Raw genomic sequence first — 17,085 nt, forward strand, 5'->3', positions numbered from 1 at the left:
CTCCTCCTCCTGGGCCACCTCCTGTTCCATCATCGCCCTAAGTGTTTTCTCAAGGAGACATAGAAGTGGTATTGTAACGCTGATAACGGTGTCATCGCCACTGGCCATGTTGGTGGAGTACTCGAAACAGCGCAACAGGGCACACAGGTCTCGCATGGAGGCCCAGTCATTGGTGGTGAAGTGGTGCTGTTCTGTAGTGCGACTGACCCGTGCGTGCTGCAGCTGAAACTCCACTATGGCCTGCTGCTGCTCGCACAGTCTGTCCAGCATGTGCAAGGTGGAGTTCCACCTGGTGGGCACGTCGCATATGAGGCGGTGAGCGGGAAGGCCGAAGTTACGCTGTAGCGCAGACAGGCGAGCAGCGGCAGGATGTGAACGCCGGAAGCGCGAACAGACGGCCCGCACTTTATGCAGCAGCTCTGACATGTCGGGGTAGTTGTGAATGAACTTCTGCACCACCAAATTCAGCACATGCGCCAAGCAAGGGATGTGCGTCAAATTGGCTAGTCCCAGAGCTGCAACGAGATTTCGCCCATTATCACACACCACCAGGCCGGGCTTGAGGCTCACCGGCAGCAACCACTCGTCGGTCTGTTGTTCAATACCCCGCCACAACTCCTGTGCGGTGTGGGGCCTGTCCCCCAAACATATGAGTTTCAGAATGGCCTGCTGACGTTTACCCCGGGCTGTGCTGAAGTTGGTGGTGAAGGTGTGTGGCTGACTGGATGAGCAGGTGGAAGAAGAGGAGGAGGAAGCCGAGAAGGAGGAGGTGGCAACAGGAGGCAAAGAATGTTGCCCTGCGATCCTTGGCGGCGGCAGGACGTGCGCCAAACAGCTCTCCGCCTGGGGCCCAGCTGCCACTACATTTACCCAGTGTGCAGTTAGGGAGATATAGCGTCCCTGGCCGTGCTTACTGGTCCACGTATCTGTGGTTAGGTGGACCTTGCTACAGATGGCGTTGCGCAGTGCACACTTGATTTTATGGGATACTTGGTTGTGCAGGGAAGGCACGGCTCTCTTGGAGAAGTAGTGCCGGCTGGGAACAACATACTGTGGGACAGCAAGCGACATGAGCTGTTTGAAGCTGTCTGTGTCCACCAGCCTAAATGACAGCATTTCATAGGCCAGTAGTTTAGAAATGCTGGCATTCAGGGCCAGGGATCGAGGGTGGCTAGGTGGGAATTTACGCTTTCTATCAAATGTTTGTGAGATGGAGAGCTGAACGCTGGCGTGTGACATGGTTGAGACGCTTGGTGACGGAGGTGGTGGTGGTGGTGTTGGTGGTACATCCCCTGTTTGCTGGGCGGCAGGTGCCAACGTTCCTCCAGAGGCGGAGGAAGAGGCCGAGGCGGCAGCAGCAGAATAGGCCGAGGCGGCAGCAGCAGAAGAGGTAGCAGGGGGAGCCTGAGTGACTTCCTTGGTTTTAAGGTGTTTACTCCACTGCAGTTCATGCTTTGCATGCAGGTGCCTGGTCATGCAGGTTGTGCTCAGGTTCAGAACGTTAATGCCTCGCTTCAGGCTCTGATGGCACAGCGTGCAAACCACTCGGGTCTTGTCGTCAGCACATTGTTTGAAGAAGTGCCATGCCAGGGAACTCCTTGAAGCTGCCTTTGGGGTGCTCGGTCCCAGATGGCGGCGGTCAGTAGCAGGCGGAGTCTCTTGGCGGCGGGTGTTCTGCTTTTGCCCACTGCTCCCTCTTTTGCTACGCTGTTGGCTCGGTCTCACCACTGCCTCTTCCTCCGAACTGTGAAAGTCAGTGGCACGACCTTCATTCCATGTGGGGTCTAGGACCTCATCGTCCCCTGCATCGTCTTCCACCCAGTCTTGATCCCTGACCTCCTGTTCAGTCTGCACACTGCAGAAAGACGCAGCAGTTGGCACCTGTGTTTCGTCATCATCAGAGACATGCTGAGGTGGTATTCCCATGTCCTCATCATCAGGAAACATAAGTGGTTGTGCGTCAGTGCATTCTATGTCTTTCACCGCTGGGGAAGGGCTAGGTGGATGCCCTTGGGAAACCCTGCCAGCGGAGTCTTCAAACAGCATAAGAGACTGCTGCATAACTTGAGGCTGAGACAGTTTCCCTGGTATGCATGGGGGTGATGTGACAGACTGATGGGGTTGGTTTTCAGGCGCCATCTGTGCGCTTTCTGCAGAAGACTGGGTGGGAGATAATGTGAACGTGCTGGATCCACTGTCGGCCACCCAATTGACTAATGCCTGTACCTGCTCAGGCCTTACCATCCTTAGAACGGCATTGGGCCCCACCATATATCGCTGTAAATTCTGGCGGCTACTGGGACCTGAGGTAGTTGGTACACTAGGACGTGTGGATGTGGCAGAACGGCCACGTCCTCTCCCAGCACCAGAGGGTCCACTAACACCACCACGACCATGTCCACGTCCGCGTCCCTTACTAGATGTTTTTCTCATTGTTATGGTTCACCACAACAACAAATATATTATTTGGCCCAATGTATTGTATTCAAATTCAGCGGGATATAAATTTGAGGCCTAGTATTTAGGCGCTGGGTGACCGGTATGGATTTAGTGACAGAATTAGACTTGGAAATGCACAGAAGCGTGTGTGTGAAGTTATTCTGAATGACCCTATGTGCACCTTCAATATTATATACCCTTTTAGGGATAGATTTCAAATAGCTCTGATATAGCAGAAACCACTAAATTATGAAATTGCTAAATTGGGAATTGTACTTCAACCCAGAACAAAAAATGTGCTTTGACGGACACTAAATATCTTGCCCAGCAACAACAGTACAGCGGTGGGTAACGAGAGATTTAGAGGGATTTAAATTTGAGGCCTAGTATTTAGGCGCTGGGTCACCGGTATGGATTTAGTGACAGAATTAGACTTGGAAATGCACAGAAGCGTGTGTGTGAAGTTATTCTGAATGACCCTATGTGCACCTTCAATATTATATACCCTTTTAGGGATAGATTTCAAATAGCTCTGATATAGCAGAAACCACTAAATTATGAAATTGCTAAATTGGGAATTGTACTTCAACCCAGAACAAAAAATGTGCTTTGACGGACACTAAATATCTTGCCCAGCAACAACAGTACAGTGGTGGGTAACGAGAGATTTAGAGGGATTTAAATTTGAGGCCTAGTATTTAGGCGCTGGGTCACCGGTATGGATTTAGTGACAGAATTAGACTTGGAAATGCACAGAAGCGTGTGTGTGAAGTTATTCTGAATGACCCTATGTGCACCTTCAATATTATATACCCTTTTAGGGATAGATTTCAAATAGCTCTGATATAGCAGAAACCACTAAATTATGAAATTGCTAAATTGGGAATTGTACTTCAACCCAGAACAAAAAATGTGCTTTGACGGACACTAAATATCTTGCCCAGCAACAACAGTACACCGGTGGGTAACGAGAGATTTAGAGGGATTTAAATTTGAGGCCTAGTATTTAGGCGCTGGGTCACCGGTATGGATTTAGTGACAGAATTAGACTTGGAAATGCACAGAAGCGTGTGTGTGAAGTTATTCTGAATGACCCTATGTGCACCTTCAATATTATATACCCTTTTAGGGATAGATTTCAAATAGCTCTGATATAGCAGAAACCACTAAATTATGAAATTGCTAAATTGGGAATTGTACTTCAACCCAGAACAAAAAATGTGCTTTGACGGACACTAAATATCTTGCCCAGCAACAACAGTACACCGGTGGGTAACGAGAGATTTAGAGGGAATTAAATTTGAGGCCTAGTATTTAGGCGCTGGGTCACCGGTATGGATTTAGTGACAGAATTAGACTTGGAAATACACAGTAGCGGGTGTGTGTGAAGTTATTCTGAATGACCCTATGTGCACCTTCAATATTATATACCCTTTTTGGGATAGATTTCAAATAGCTCTGATATAGCAGGAACCACTAAATTATGAAATTGCTAAATTGGGAATTGTACTTCAACCCAGAACAAAAAATGTGCTTTGACGGACACTAAATATCTTGCCCAGCAACAACAGTACAGCGGTGGGTAACGAGAGATTTAGAGGGAATTAAATTTGAGGCCTAGTATTTAGGCGCTGGGTCACCGGTATGGATTTAGTGACAGAATTAGACTTGGAAATGCACAGAAGCGTGTGTGTGAAGTTATTCTGAATGACCCTATGTGCACCTTCAATATTATATACCCTTTTTGGGATAGATTTCAAATAGCTCTGATATAGCAGGAACCACTAAATTATGAAATTGCTAAATTGGGAATTGTACTTCAACCCAGAACAAAAAATGTGCTTTGACGGGCACTAAATAACTTTCCCAGCTACAACAGGACAACGGTAACGAGAGATTTAGAGGGATTTAAATTTGAGGCCTAGTATTTAGGCGCTGGGTGACAGGTATGGGTTTAGTGACAGAATTAGACTTGGAAATACACAGTAGCGGGTGTGTGTGAAGTTATTCTGAATGACCCTATGTGCACCTTCAATATTATATACCCTTTTAGGGATAGATTTCAAATAGCTCTGATATAGCAGAAACCACTAAATTATGAAATTGCTAAATTGGGAATTGTACTTCAACCCAGAACAAAAAATGTGCTTTGACGGACACTAAATATCTTGCCCAGCAACAACAGTACACCGGTGGGTAACGAGAGATTTAGAGGGAATTAAATTTGAGGCCTAGTATTTAGGCGCTGGGTCACCGGTATGGATTTAGTGACAGAATTAGACTTGGAAATACACAGTAGCGGGTGTGTGTGAAGTTATTCTGAATGACCCTATGTGCACCTTCAATATTATATACCCTTTTAGGGATAGATTTCAAATAGCTCTGATATAGCAGAAACCACTAAATTATGAAATTGCTAAATTGGGAATTGTACTTCAACCCAGAACAAAAAATGTGCTTTGACGGACACTAAATATCTTGCCCAGCAACAACAGTACAGCGGTGGGTAACGAGAGATTTAGAGGGAATTAAATTTGAGGCCTAGTATTTAGGCGCTGGGTCACCGGTATGGATTTAGTGACAGAATTAGACTTGGAAATGCACAGAAGCGTGTGTGTGAAGTTATTCTGAATGACCCTATGTGCACCTTCAATATTATATACCCTTTTTGGGATAGATTTCAAATAGCTCTGATATAGCAGGAACCACTAAATTATGAAATTGCTAAATTGGGAATTGTACTTCAACCCAGAACAAAAAATGTGCTTTGACGGGCACTAAATAACTTTCCCAGCTACAACAGGACAACGGTAACGAGAGATTTAGAGGGATTTAAATTTGAGGCCTAGTATTTAGGCGCTGGGTGACAGGTATGGGTTTAGTGACAGAATTAGACTTGGAAATACACAGTAGCGGGTGTGTGTGAAGTTATTCTGAATGACCCTATGTGCACCTTCAATATTATATACCCTTTTAGGGATAGATTTCAAATAGCTCTGATATAGCAGAAACCACTAAATTATGAAATTGCTAAATTGGGAATTGTACTTCAACCCAGAACAAAAAATGTGCTTTGACGGACACTAAATATCTTGCCCAGCAACAACAGTACACCGGTGGGTAACGAGAGATTTAGAGGGAATTAAATTTGAGGCCTAGTATTTAGGCGCTGGGTCACCGGTATGGATTTAGTGACAGAATTAGACTTGGAAATACACAGTAGCGGGTGTGTGTGAAGTTATTCTGAATGACCCTATGTGCACCTTCAATATTATATACCCTTTTTGGGATAGATTTCAAATAGCTCTGATATAGCAGGAACCACTAAATTATGAAATTGCTAAATTGGGAATTGTACTTCAACCCAGAACAAAAAATGTGCTTTGACGGGCACTAAATAACTTTCCCAGCTACAACAGGACAACGGTAACGAGAGATTTAGAGGGATTTAAATTTGAGGCCTAGTATTTAGGCGCTGGGTGACAGGTATGGGTTTAGTGACAGAATTAGACTTGGAAATACACAGTAGCGGGTGTGTGTGAAGTTATTCTGAATGACCCTATGTGCACCTTCAATATTATATACCCTTTTTGGGATAGATTTCAAATAGCTCTGATATAGCAGAAACCACTAAATTATGAAATTGCTAAATTGGGAATTGTACTTCAACCCAGAACAAAAAATGTGCTTTGACGGACACTAAATATCTTGCCCAGCAACAACAGTACAGCGGTGGGTAACGAGAGATTTAGAGGGAATTAAATTTGAGGCCTAGTATTTAGGCGCTGGGTCACCGGTATGGATTTAGTGACAGAATTAGACTTGGAAATACACAGTAGCGGGTGTGTGTGAAGTTACTCTGAATGACCCTATGTGCACCTTCAATATTATATACCCTTTTTGGGATAGATTTCAAAGAGCTCTGATATAGCAGGAACCACTAAATTATGAAATTGCTAAATTGAGAATTGTATTTCAACCCAGAACAAGAAATGTGCTTGAACGGACACTAAATAACTCGCCCAGCTACAGCACTAGGGACAGATTTAGCTGGATATAAATTTGAGGCCTAGTATTTAGGCGCTGGGTGACCGGTATGGATTTAGTGACAGAATTAGACTGGGATATGGCCAAAAAATGAACAGACTATTGCTGGTTAAATGCACTTGGTGTGACAGCTTCACCCTGATGTAGGCTTTAGCCAAAAAACAACCACACCATTGAGGGTTAAATGCACTTGGTGACAGGCGCAGCTTGCCCCTGATTTTGTATATGGCCAAAAAATGAACAGACTATTGCTGGTTAAATGCACTTGGTGTGACAGCTTCACCCTGATGTAGGCTTTAGCCAAAAAACAACCACACCATTGAGGGTTAAATGCACTTGGTGACAGGCGCAGCTTGCCCCTGATTTTGTATATGGCCAAAAAATGAACAGACTATTGCTGGTTAAATGCACTTGGTGTGACAGCTTCACCCTGATGTAGGCTTTAGCCAAAAAACAACCACACCATTGAGGGTTAAATGCACTTGGTGACAGGCGCAGCTTGCCCCTGATTTTGTATATGGCCAAAAAATGAACAGACTATTGCTGGTTAAATGCACTTGGTGTGACAGCTTCACCCTGATGTAGGCTTTAGCCAAAAAACAACCACACCATTGAGGGTTAAATGCACTTGGTCGCAGCTTGTGCTGGCGCACCACAAGACACAAAATGGCCGCCGATCACCCCAGAAAAATGAGACTGACAAACGGTCTGTGCAGCCTAAAAACAGTGAGCAATTGAGGATCAGCAGCTCAATGATCCACAGCTGCAGATCGATCAGTTAATCAAGTCCTTTGGAGGAGTTAATCTGCCTAATCTCGCCCTACTGTCGCAGCCGCAACCTCTCCCTACGCTAATCAGAGCAGAGTGACGGGCGGCGCTATGTGACTCCAGCTTAAATAGAGGCTGGGTCACATGGTGCTCTGGCCAATCACAGCCATGCCAATAGTAGGCATGGCTGTGATGGCCTCTTGGGGCAAGTAGTATGACGCTTGTTGATTGGCTGCTTTGCAGCCTTTCAAAAAGCGCCAAGAAAGCGTCACAAAAGCGCGAAGAAAGCGACGAACACCGAACCCGAACCCGGACTTTTACGAAAATGTCCGGGTTCGGGTCCGTGTCACGGACACCCCAAAATTCGGTACGAACCCGAACTATACAGTTCGAGTTCGCTCATCCCTAGTCTTTTCTAATAAGAAATAATACCGAAGGTGAACTCCTTCGCCCAATAGGCTGGTTTGAAGCCCTCATCATCAATCCCAAACCCTTGAGAAAGCTAATCTCACAAATACATAGCAAACTGCGGGCTCCACCACTTATCGCCAAACCACCTTTCATGCACAACTGGGAAAGAGAAACTGGGATAACCATACCTATAAGTGATTTGCCCGGTTTATTTAACATTCCCCACAAGGCTTCCCGATGCGTTCGCATTCAGGAAAATGGATACAAAATACTGACCCAATGGTATATTACTCCATCTAGATCTGCCCATTTTGCTGAATCCTCCTCAGACAAGTGCTGGAGGTGTTCCGAGGAGACTGGAACCTTCCTCCATATCTGGTGGAACTGTCCAGCAATTAACAAATGGTGGTCGGACATTTTTCGTCTAAGCAACCAAATATGCCAAGAATCTGTAAAGATGTCTCCACTTGGTGCATTGCTGTCCCATTACACGGAGGCAAACAAACCCCCTCCCAACTATCTCTTTAAACAACTCTTGAGTGCAGCACGCCTACTCGTCCCCAAACATTGGCTTCAGACCTCACTGCCAACAATTGAACAATGGAAGCTTAAGGTGGACCAGCTCTATCGTTTTGAGGAGCTATCTGCTTGGGAATCCCGTACACACCCTGCCTTCCTGAAGCGTTGGTCACTCTGGTCCACTTTTAGGTTTTCCAGCTGCGCTTAGCCACATTTCTTCCCCTAGAACATCTATACCTCTTATCTCTGGTGCTCTATTGTCATAACTCACATGATATCTAAGCTTTCTAAGTTTAGACATGCCTATACTTATGTGTATGCCTTTGACATCATAGCTCAAACAATATCCAAGCCTCTTAGGATTAGACATGCCCATGCACATGTACATGCCTTTGAACCTGATTGGATAGCACTTTCTATATACAGCTTGTGGTGTATATGGTCAGCTTAACCTAATAATGTATCCGACCGGCTCCTATTGGTCACTGAAATGCCTGCTTCCTCTATATATGCATGATTCCTATGCTATTGAATATTATGTACCTTGTTCCATGTTACATTATACCCTGTAACCTACTGTCGTGTTTTACGGCTATGAAAATAAAATAAATAATTTAAACAAAAAAAATAAAAAAAATAGCTGAGCACTTGCTCGGCTATTTCTGTCGGTTCCATAGAAGTGAATAGGAGCGGTGGCCACCCCTGTGCGGTGCGCTACCATACACTTTTATGGGGAGAGCGCTTGGTGGTGGCCAGACCCTGGGGAACCCGGGGTCCTCCAGCCACCACTTTCCTTTTTTCATTGTCAATATAGCTGGGACCTGCACCTATCAGACAATGGGGACATATCCTAGGAATATGGTCTGATTGTCTCAGATGGAAATACCCCTTTAAGTAAAAAGTGGAGAGTCTGGCACCAGATGAGGAGGTAGGGTGGCTGGTTGTGTGGAAATTGATCGGCACTCGCAGGCACCTAAGGATATAGGTGTCCACTGTAAGATACAATCCTGAATTTAGACTTGCCTGGTGATTGTTTAGGTAGGTGGTGGTGTCTGAGCTGTAGTCCCTCACCTTGCAGCAGTGCCTGTAAAGGTGTATTTCACTGATCACTCTGCTGTCCTGTTGCACTGACACTTTCTTGAAGCTGTATTCTTGACTTTGCTGATCTCTCTGGAGTGTTGGTCTCACAGGAGAATAAGACACGGTTCCTAGGAGTAGGAGCTCTGGCATGTGCTTCCTTACTCTCCCACTATCTAGACTGGAACTTCCCTTCCTGTCAGGAAGCAGGACTAGACCACTCCTTCCAAGAGTGCAGGAATAGGGTGGTTAGCCCTGTTCCTGCCAGCCATACCTTCCATAGCTAGAGTTAACGACCAATACATTACAAAGCATATAAACCGTAACGATTGCAATCTATTATCTATCACATACAGGCATTGGCGACCACGGGTGGGGGGAGTCTTGTCCATGCGCTGCCGCTGAAGCGTGTGAACACAACCTGACTCCCGCTGGTTTAATGCACGAAGAAGCATTGACGCTGCCTCAAAGGTCATGCATGCCCCTTGGTCTTCGCCTCTTGATCTTAGGATCTCAGTTTCTGTTGTTAAGATCTTCCATTGTCAGCAGTTGGCCGGCTCCTGGTGTGTGCAGACCCTTGGATGACAACCACATTGAGACTTCTGTCTTCTCCACCCTTGGTGTGATACACCTCGAGTATCTTTAGCCAAAATGCCATGGCCCACTTTAAGCCAGGTTCGCTTGCTTCTGATGCCTTCTTCGCTTTAACGTACGTGGATCGGCCATGATATCAAAACAAGTGAAGTAAATAACTTGGATGAACCTGGGATATTGAAGGCAGTCTACCTAGCTTAATAGGGTTGATCCTGCAGAAAGAGCAATCCTTGGTTTAAATTGCACCTCCCCACAGATCATAACATCTACATTGCTTCTACTGAATCTTGCAGCAGCACTTTGTGCTCAAAAGCTGCTCTTCCTACTATATCTGACGGCAGGAAGTTTCAACCATCACCAGTAATCTTTAAAGCGGAGGGGATTGTGTGTTGGTCTCCCAGTCCATAATCACCTACTCCCCCAACCACCCCCTATATCTTTCATAGAGGGAGGTTGGTGATCATTGCTTATACCTATGTGACATAGTCCTAACTTAGCAATTGTCCTTTCAGTTTTAGGAAGGTTTCCTTTAATCAGTTGTCCCTATTATGCTATTTTGGGTAATTTGTTACTTTAGCAAAAGTGTAGAAATTTTTGTGTTTCTTTTTACTTAGCAATTTTTCTCACCTTTTACATTCACTTTGATTTCCTTCCGTGACTTCTGTTCCTGAAGTTACTCCCCAGAAAGTGATGCCCACACGACCGCCCGCAATTGTTATATTTGAACGTCTTTATGAAAATGTATATTATTTTATTATTATCTTTAGATTTTTATGTTTTTCCTGGCTGCAGCAATATAAATTGAAAATGGATAGCCAGCCAGTAGTCTTCAGCTGGTAGCAAGACTACAACTCCTAGCATTGGCAGAGAATGATGGAAGCAGCTACTAATGAATAGTAGAGGAGAAGGCAAATGGAAGGCAGTAAGGCTCGGTCTACACGACGGCATTTGTCGCGCAACATTTTGTCGCACGACAATTTCTATAATGATAGTCTATGGTGTCGCACTGCGACATGCTGCGACTGCAACGTGACAGTCGCAAAAAATCCATTTGAAATGGATTTTTCTGCGATTGTCACTTCTCAGTCGCAGCATGTCGCAGTGCGACACCATTGACTGCCATTATAGAAATTGCGTCGCGCGACACATGTCGTCGTGTAGACCTAGCCTTATATAGAAATGCTAGATCAGACTACACAAGGTTTGTTTGTAGTCTGTAACCATGGAGACACATACCTGTGAAAAAGAGATGCATACAAAAAAAGAATTTGGTACATTTTTTTCTGATTTAGATGGATTAGAGCTTTAATAAATATGGTTGTAAAGGTAGATACTTCTTTAATCACTCCAGTCTATACCAGTGTTCCCAGTGTGTAGTGCAGATCTGTTCAAGCAACAAAGCTAAAAACATTGTATGACTATGAAAATTCGCATAAGATAAGAATACGTTCCGTCCTGTATATCTGTGTATCTCCAGGGGTTATCATGTTTATTTCTCTATACATTTACCAATATTTGACCAAGCCAATACATGTTTCTTTATTTCTAGGCCAGTCCTGCACCAATCATTGTGAATACGGATACTCTGGACACAATCCCTTATGTCAGCTATACTCCATTCCACGAAAACGCGGTAAGACAATCAGTTCAGTACACTAGCGTTATTCTTCTAATATATGGTAATAAAATGGGGTAACAAAACTAATAATTCATTCAGATCGATAACAGATAATTAAGTCCATACTACATATGCTGTAGTAGTTAGGGAGGCAGTATTCGAGTAGTTATATTCTTGTACATGGGAGCAGTATTATAGTAGTTATACTCTTGTACATAGGAGCAGTATTATAGTAGTTATAGTCTTGTACATAGGAGGCAGTATTATAGTAGTTATATTCTTGTACATAGGAGCAGTATTATAGTAGTTATATTCTTGTACATAGGAGCAGTATTATAGTAGTTATATTCTTGTACATAGGAGCAGTATTATAGTAGTTATATTCTTGTACATAGGAGCAGTATTATAGTAGTTATATTCTTGTACATAGGAGCAGTATTATAGTAGTTATATTCTTGTACATAGGAGGCAGTATTATAGTAGATATATTCTTGTACATAGGAGGCAGTATTATAGTAGTTATATTCTTGTACATAGGAGCAGTATTATAGTAGATATATTCTTGTACATAGGAGGCAGTATTATAGTAGTTATATTCTTGTACATAGGAGGCAGTATTATAGTAGTTATATTCTTGTACATAGGAGGCAGTATTATAGTAGGTATATTCTTGTACATAGGAGGTCGTATTATAGTAGTTATATTCTTGTACATAGGAGCAGTATTATAGTAGTTATATTCTTGTACATAGGAGCAGTATTATAGTAGTTATAGTCTTGTACTTAGGAGCAGTATTATAGTAGTTATATTCTTGTACATAGGAGGCAGTATTATAGTAGTTATACTCTTGTACATAGGAGCAGTATTATAGTAGTTATATTCTTGTACATAGGAGGCAGTATTATAGCAGTTATATTCTTGTGCATAGGAGGCAGTATTATAGTAGTTATATTCTTGTACAGAGGAGCAGTATTATAGTAGTTATATTCTTGTACATAGGAGCAGTATTATAGTAGTTATATTCTTAACCGAATTTATTTTTATTCAAAGAGTAAGGCAGATCAATCGATCACAAACCATCGTAGCATCACTGGTAAGGCATAGTCACAAATCAGCCATGGACGTGACCACAATTGCATGTCAGTGCAACACATGTTGTACAAAATGATACATCAAATGTGACAGACAATAAAAATCTAATATAACACAAAGAAGAGGAAAAGAGAGGGAAAGAAGGGAAAGGAAGGGAGGGGGGGTAGGGGAGTTTTCCCCAACTCCGTCAGGGGAACTTCCTATATGTCTTCCAGGGCGACCAGATTTTCAGAAAGCGGGAACGCGTGCGAGATTCCCAGTGGGCCAGCTCTTCAAACCTGTAGATCTGATCCACCTTATCCCTCCACATCGAAACAGTGGGAGGCTCAGTATCCTTCCAAAGCAGCGGGATGAGCAGTCTCGCCGCCGTGATGAGCATAGTAGGAAGATCAGATCTACAGGGGGAAAGCGAGTCATTAGGGCACCAAAGCAGGATCAGTTTAGGATCCAGCTTAACCTGCTTAGCACACACCTCATTTATCAGAGCTTCTATACTGGCCCAGAACGCTTTAATCTTTTCACAGTGCCACCAAATGTGTGATAGAGAGCCTATGTCTTTTTTACACCTCCAGCACTCACTTGGGAAATCTGCATTAAGCCTATGCAAAAACTCTGGGGACTTGTACCATCTCGTAAGCAGCTTATACGAGTTTTCTTGTACCTTAATACAGCGGCTAAAGCCGTGAGAGTGTGTAAGGACAAAAGCCCTTTCCGGGTCTGTAAGGTGGATGGACAATTCCCTTTCCCATGAAGAAAGGAAATGTAGCTCAGGAGGGGAGGCTGAGAGTAACTCCTTATATATGGTAGACAGCGGTTTAGGGATCCTACGGGCATCTGATAGTCTCTTAGACAGCCAAGAGGGGGTTCCAGAGGTGGTGGGGGGTGGTAGCTTAATCATCTTAATCTCCTTCTGCAGGGCAAAACTCTGTAGGAAGGAAGCTTTTTTGACTTTAGGGTCATTCAAGACCGTGGACCAATCCAGGGACCCATCCGGGGACCGGATCTCACTTAAAGGGATCTCGGCCAAAAGAGGCCAGATACCTGAGGGCTTCTCAGCTTCCGGATGGACATAAAACTGTAAAGAGGAAAGCGGAGTACCCGGTATGGGAAACTCAAGTGTTCTATCCTTAAACTGCTTGGCCCACTCAACAAACATACCCTTCCATAGGAGTGGCAAAGAGGAACTACCCGGAGAACAAGGGGACAGCCCCCAGAGAATCCGCTTCATTCTAGTGGAGAGCAGGGAGCGCTCAAGACACACATATGGAGCACTATAAGTGCTATTGAGGAGGGATAGACCTCTAAATAGTTGAAAGGCCACATAGTAGGAACGTATGTCGGGCAGACCAAAGCCGCCAAACCTCCTCTCTCTGGTCAGCACCGAATAAGCAATTCTGGAGGGTTTACTTCCCCACAAAAAGAGGGAGAAAACTCTGCGGATGTCTACAAAAAATGAGTGCGGCAGCCAGATAGGCAACACCTGCAGAAGGTACAAAAATTTAGGAGCTATAAAGGTCTTGAGGTAGTTCCTCTTCCCACACCAAGAAATAAACGGCAGTCTAATAGAGTGCAGCTGCTTCCTAACTGAGGACAATAAGGGGGCATAATTCAGAGCAAATAAGTCCTTCGCCTGAGCCGGGACATGCACACCCAAAAATACTATGTCTTTTGTAGCCCAGTGAAAGGGGGTATTATCCTGAAGGGCCTCTATAACCGATTCTGGACAAGTAACGTTTAGGGCCATGGACTTGCCATAGTTAATTTTAAAGTTTGACACATAGCCAAACTCCTCAAAAAGAGACAAAAGCCTAGGGAAGGATGTTTCGGGATTGGAAGTCATAATAAGTAGGTCATCTGCAAATGCGGCTGTCAAGTGGGTCCGAGAATCAATGGTCAAGCCCCTAACAGCAGGATCCCGCCGGATCCTACACAGCAAAGTCTCCATCACTATGACAAACAGAGATGGGGAGAGAGGACACCCCTGTCTTGTCCCATTGGATATGGAAAAGGAGGGAGAAAGCGTACCATTTATTTTGAGTCTGGCAGACGGGGCTGAATACAGAGTGAAGATCGCAGATATAAACGAATCTGGGAAACCAAACCTCGACAGGGCCCGTGACATATAATGCCAACCGACCCTGTCGAAGGCCTTCTCCGCGTCCGTGCTCAGCAAAGCCAGAGGCGTGGAGGAGCTTCTAGCCCAATCCATAAGATGGAGCAAACGTATCGTGTTTTCACAGCCCTGTCTGCCACGCACAAACCCCACTTGCTCGCTATCAATAAGATCCGGCAGGATCAGCTGTATTCGCTGCGCCAGTATCTTGGCCCACCACTTGACGTCCGCATTTAGCAGTGAAATCGGGCGATAACTGCCACAGTGGAAGGGGTCTTTGTTTTCTTTATGGATTATAGTTATGTGGGCCTCTAACGTTTGGGGGGGGTAGAGAACCTCCAGTCAGGAGGAAATTACAAAGTGTCTGAAAGTGAGGGGTCAAAACGTCTTTGAAGGTCATGTAATACGATATAGGGAGTTCATCCGGGCCTGGACTTTTGCCTGAAGGAATGGAGGAAAGGACCTTGCCAATTTCCTCCCTTGATACAGGGGCGACTAGTTGGGAAGCTTGCAGGGGACTAATAGAGGGCAGCTTCAGAGTGGACAGGAACTCATCTGTGGCTTGCTCAATAGAGGCTGAACCAGGACGGTCTGGAGTGGGGAGGTTATATAGATCCGCATAAAAAGCACTAAACGCTTTCGGTATATCGTGAGTCGACTTGTGCTTATTGCCTTTCGCATCTAGGATAGCAGGGATAAATGAATCCACGTGACGTTGCTTAGCCATGGCAGACATCAGTTTTATACCTTTGTTCCCATGGGCATAAGCTTTAAACCTGGAGGGGAATATAAGTTTCGCTGATTTGGCGTTGAGCAAGTTTTTCAGTCCCGTCCTGGCCTCCACCAATTCAGCAGCCACAGCCTGAGCCTGGGTTTGCTTATGGGTCAGTTCAAGACTCGCTATGCGGGACAGGAGGTCATCTACAGCCTTGGAGCGCAACTTTTTAACATGCGAGCCCAGGGAGATTAATTCTCTAACCACCGCCTTATGAGTCTCCCACAAGATGGAGGGGGAGGGAGGAGGGTCGCCCACTGCATTAAGAGAGAAGAATTCAGACATAATCCGGGAGATTCTAGCTGCATTGGCAGGGTCGGAAATCAATGTGTCATTAAGACGCCATATTCTCTCACGTTTAGGAAGAGCTGTCATAGACACTCGGAGAAATACTGGGGCGTGATCAGAAAGCGTAATGTTCCCAATCCTCGTGTCTACCACCTGAGAAATATGGGGGGAGGATAAAAACAAGTAGTCCAACCTATGGAAGGATTTTTTAGCGTTTGAATAAAACGTATAATCCCTACCAGAGGGATGCATAGTGCGCCACACATCAATAACCCGCAACTTCTTCAGCGAAGTCTTCAGACGTCGCAGAAGTTTGTGGGACAACTAAGACCTCTGAGAGGACGAGTCAAGGCCTGGCTCCATAGTCACATTAAAGTCACCTCCTAGTATAAGCATGCCCTCACTAAAAGCCTGTAATTGCTCAAGAGTCCGAACGAGCCAGGGGATCTGACCCCTATTAGGGGCATATAAATTAGCCAGGGTAACAGGCGCGTCAGCGATGTGCCCCTTAACGAATAAGAAGCGACCATCAGTGTCCGCAAGGACAACGGAGTGTTTGAAGGGTAGGCGCTTGTGGACGGCCATGCTGACGCCCCTGCTAGCCGAGGCAAAAGAGCTATGGAACCATTGTGGGAATGCGTTTTGGGACAATTTCGGGATCTTCCCTGATTTAAAATGAGTTTCTTGGAGGAATACAACGGAGGCCTCATCTTTCAGTAACAAAGAGAGCACCTGAGACCGCTTACATGGCTCGTTCAGACCCTTGGCATTCAGTGAGGCAACTACAACAGAGGCCATAGTGAAGACAGAGGAGGCCTGTCGGCCCAGAGCAAGAGGACATCCAGTCTAGAAAGCCACGGACGGAGTAAGAGGAAGAAAGGGAGGAAAGAGGAGGAAGGGAAAGTCAAAAGAAAAAACATAACAAATGAGACAGTAACACAACCCAAATAACAAAGAATGTCTCCCCATGGACAGGGAGCACGTGACCCCACCCAGCATCTGACATGATGGAGATCCTTTTTCATAGCGGCAAACAGCCGGGATCTGTCAGAGGGGGGCTCCTGTGGGGCCACCGGGGGTGGAAAGGAAGGGGGTGAGGGAGAGGACATAATCAGTAATATAACTGACAATAATGCAGACATATAACCCCCGCATAACTAACAGTGCAATCAGTGCTCTAATACACAGCTTGTAACCTGCGTCTCATGCAGGCAAGGTAGTAAAGCATAGGGTCCGGCCCAAAACCCACGAGAACGGCGCAGTGGGCCAAGACCTAAAATAAGTCCAAATGGACAAACGATGAAACTTCAGCTCAGGCAGAGCCAGACAGAGTTCCTACGTCTT

General features: G+C 45.1%; 1 protein-coding gene across 1 annotated transcript in view; it reads left to right on the plus strand.

Annotated features, from left to right (window-relative positions):
• DLG2 (discs large MAGUK scaffold protein 2) overlaps positions 1-17,085 on the plus strand; it is a 708,566-nt gene that overhangs the window by 304,031 nt on the left and 387,450 nt on the right. The window contains exon 3 of the mRNA XM_044284933.1: positions 11,405-11,458. Within this exon, the coding sequence (XP_044140868.1) occupies positions 11,405-11,458 (54 nt within the window). The remainder of the gene's footprint in view (positions 1-11,404; positions 11,459-17,085) is intronic.

The sequence above is a fragment of the Bufo gargarizans genome, chromosome 3, assembly GCF_014858855.1.
Source record: "Bufo gargarizans isolate SCDJY-AF-19 chromosome 3, ASM1485885v1, whole genome shotgun sequence".
Classification (NCBI taxonomy): Eukaryota; Metazoa; Chordata; class Amphibia; order Anura; family Bufonidae; genus Bufo; species Bufo gargarizans.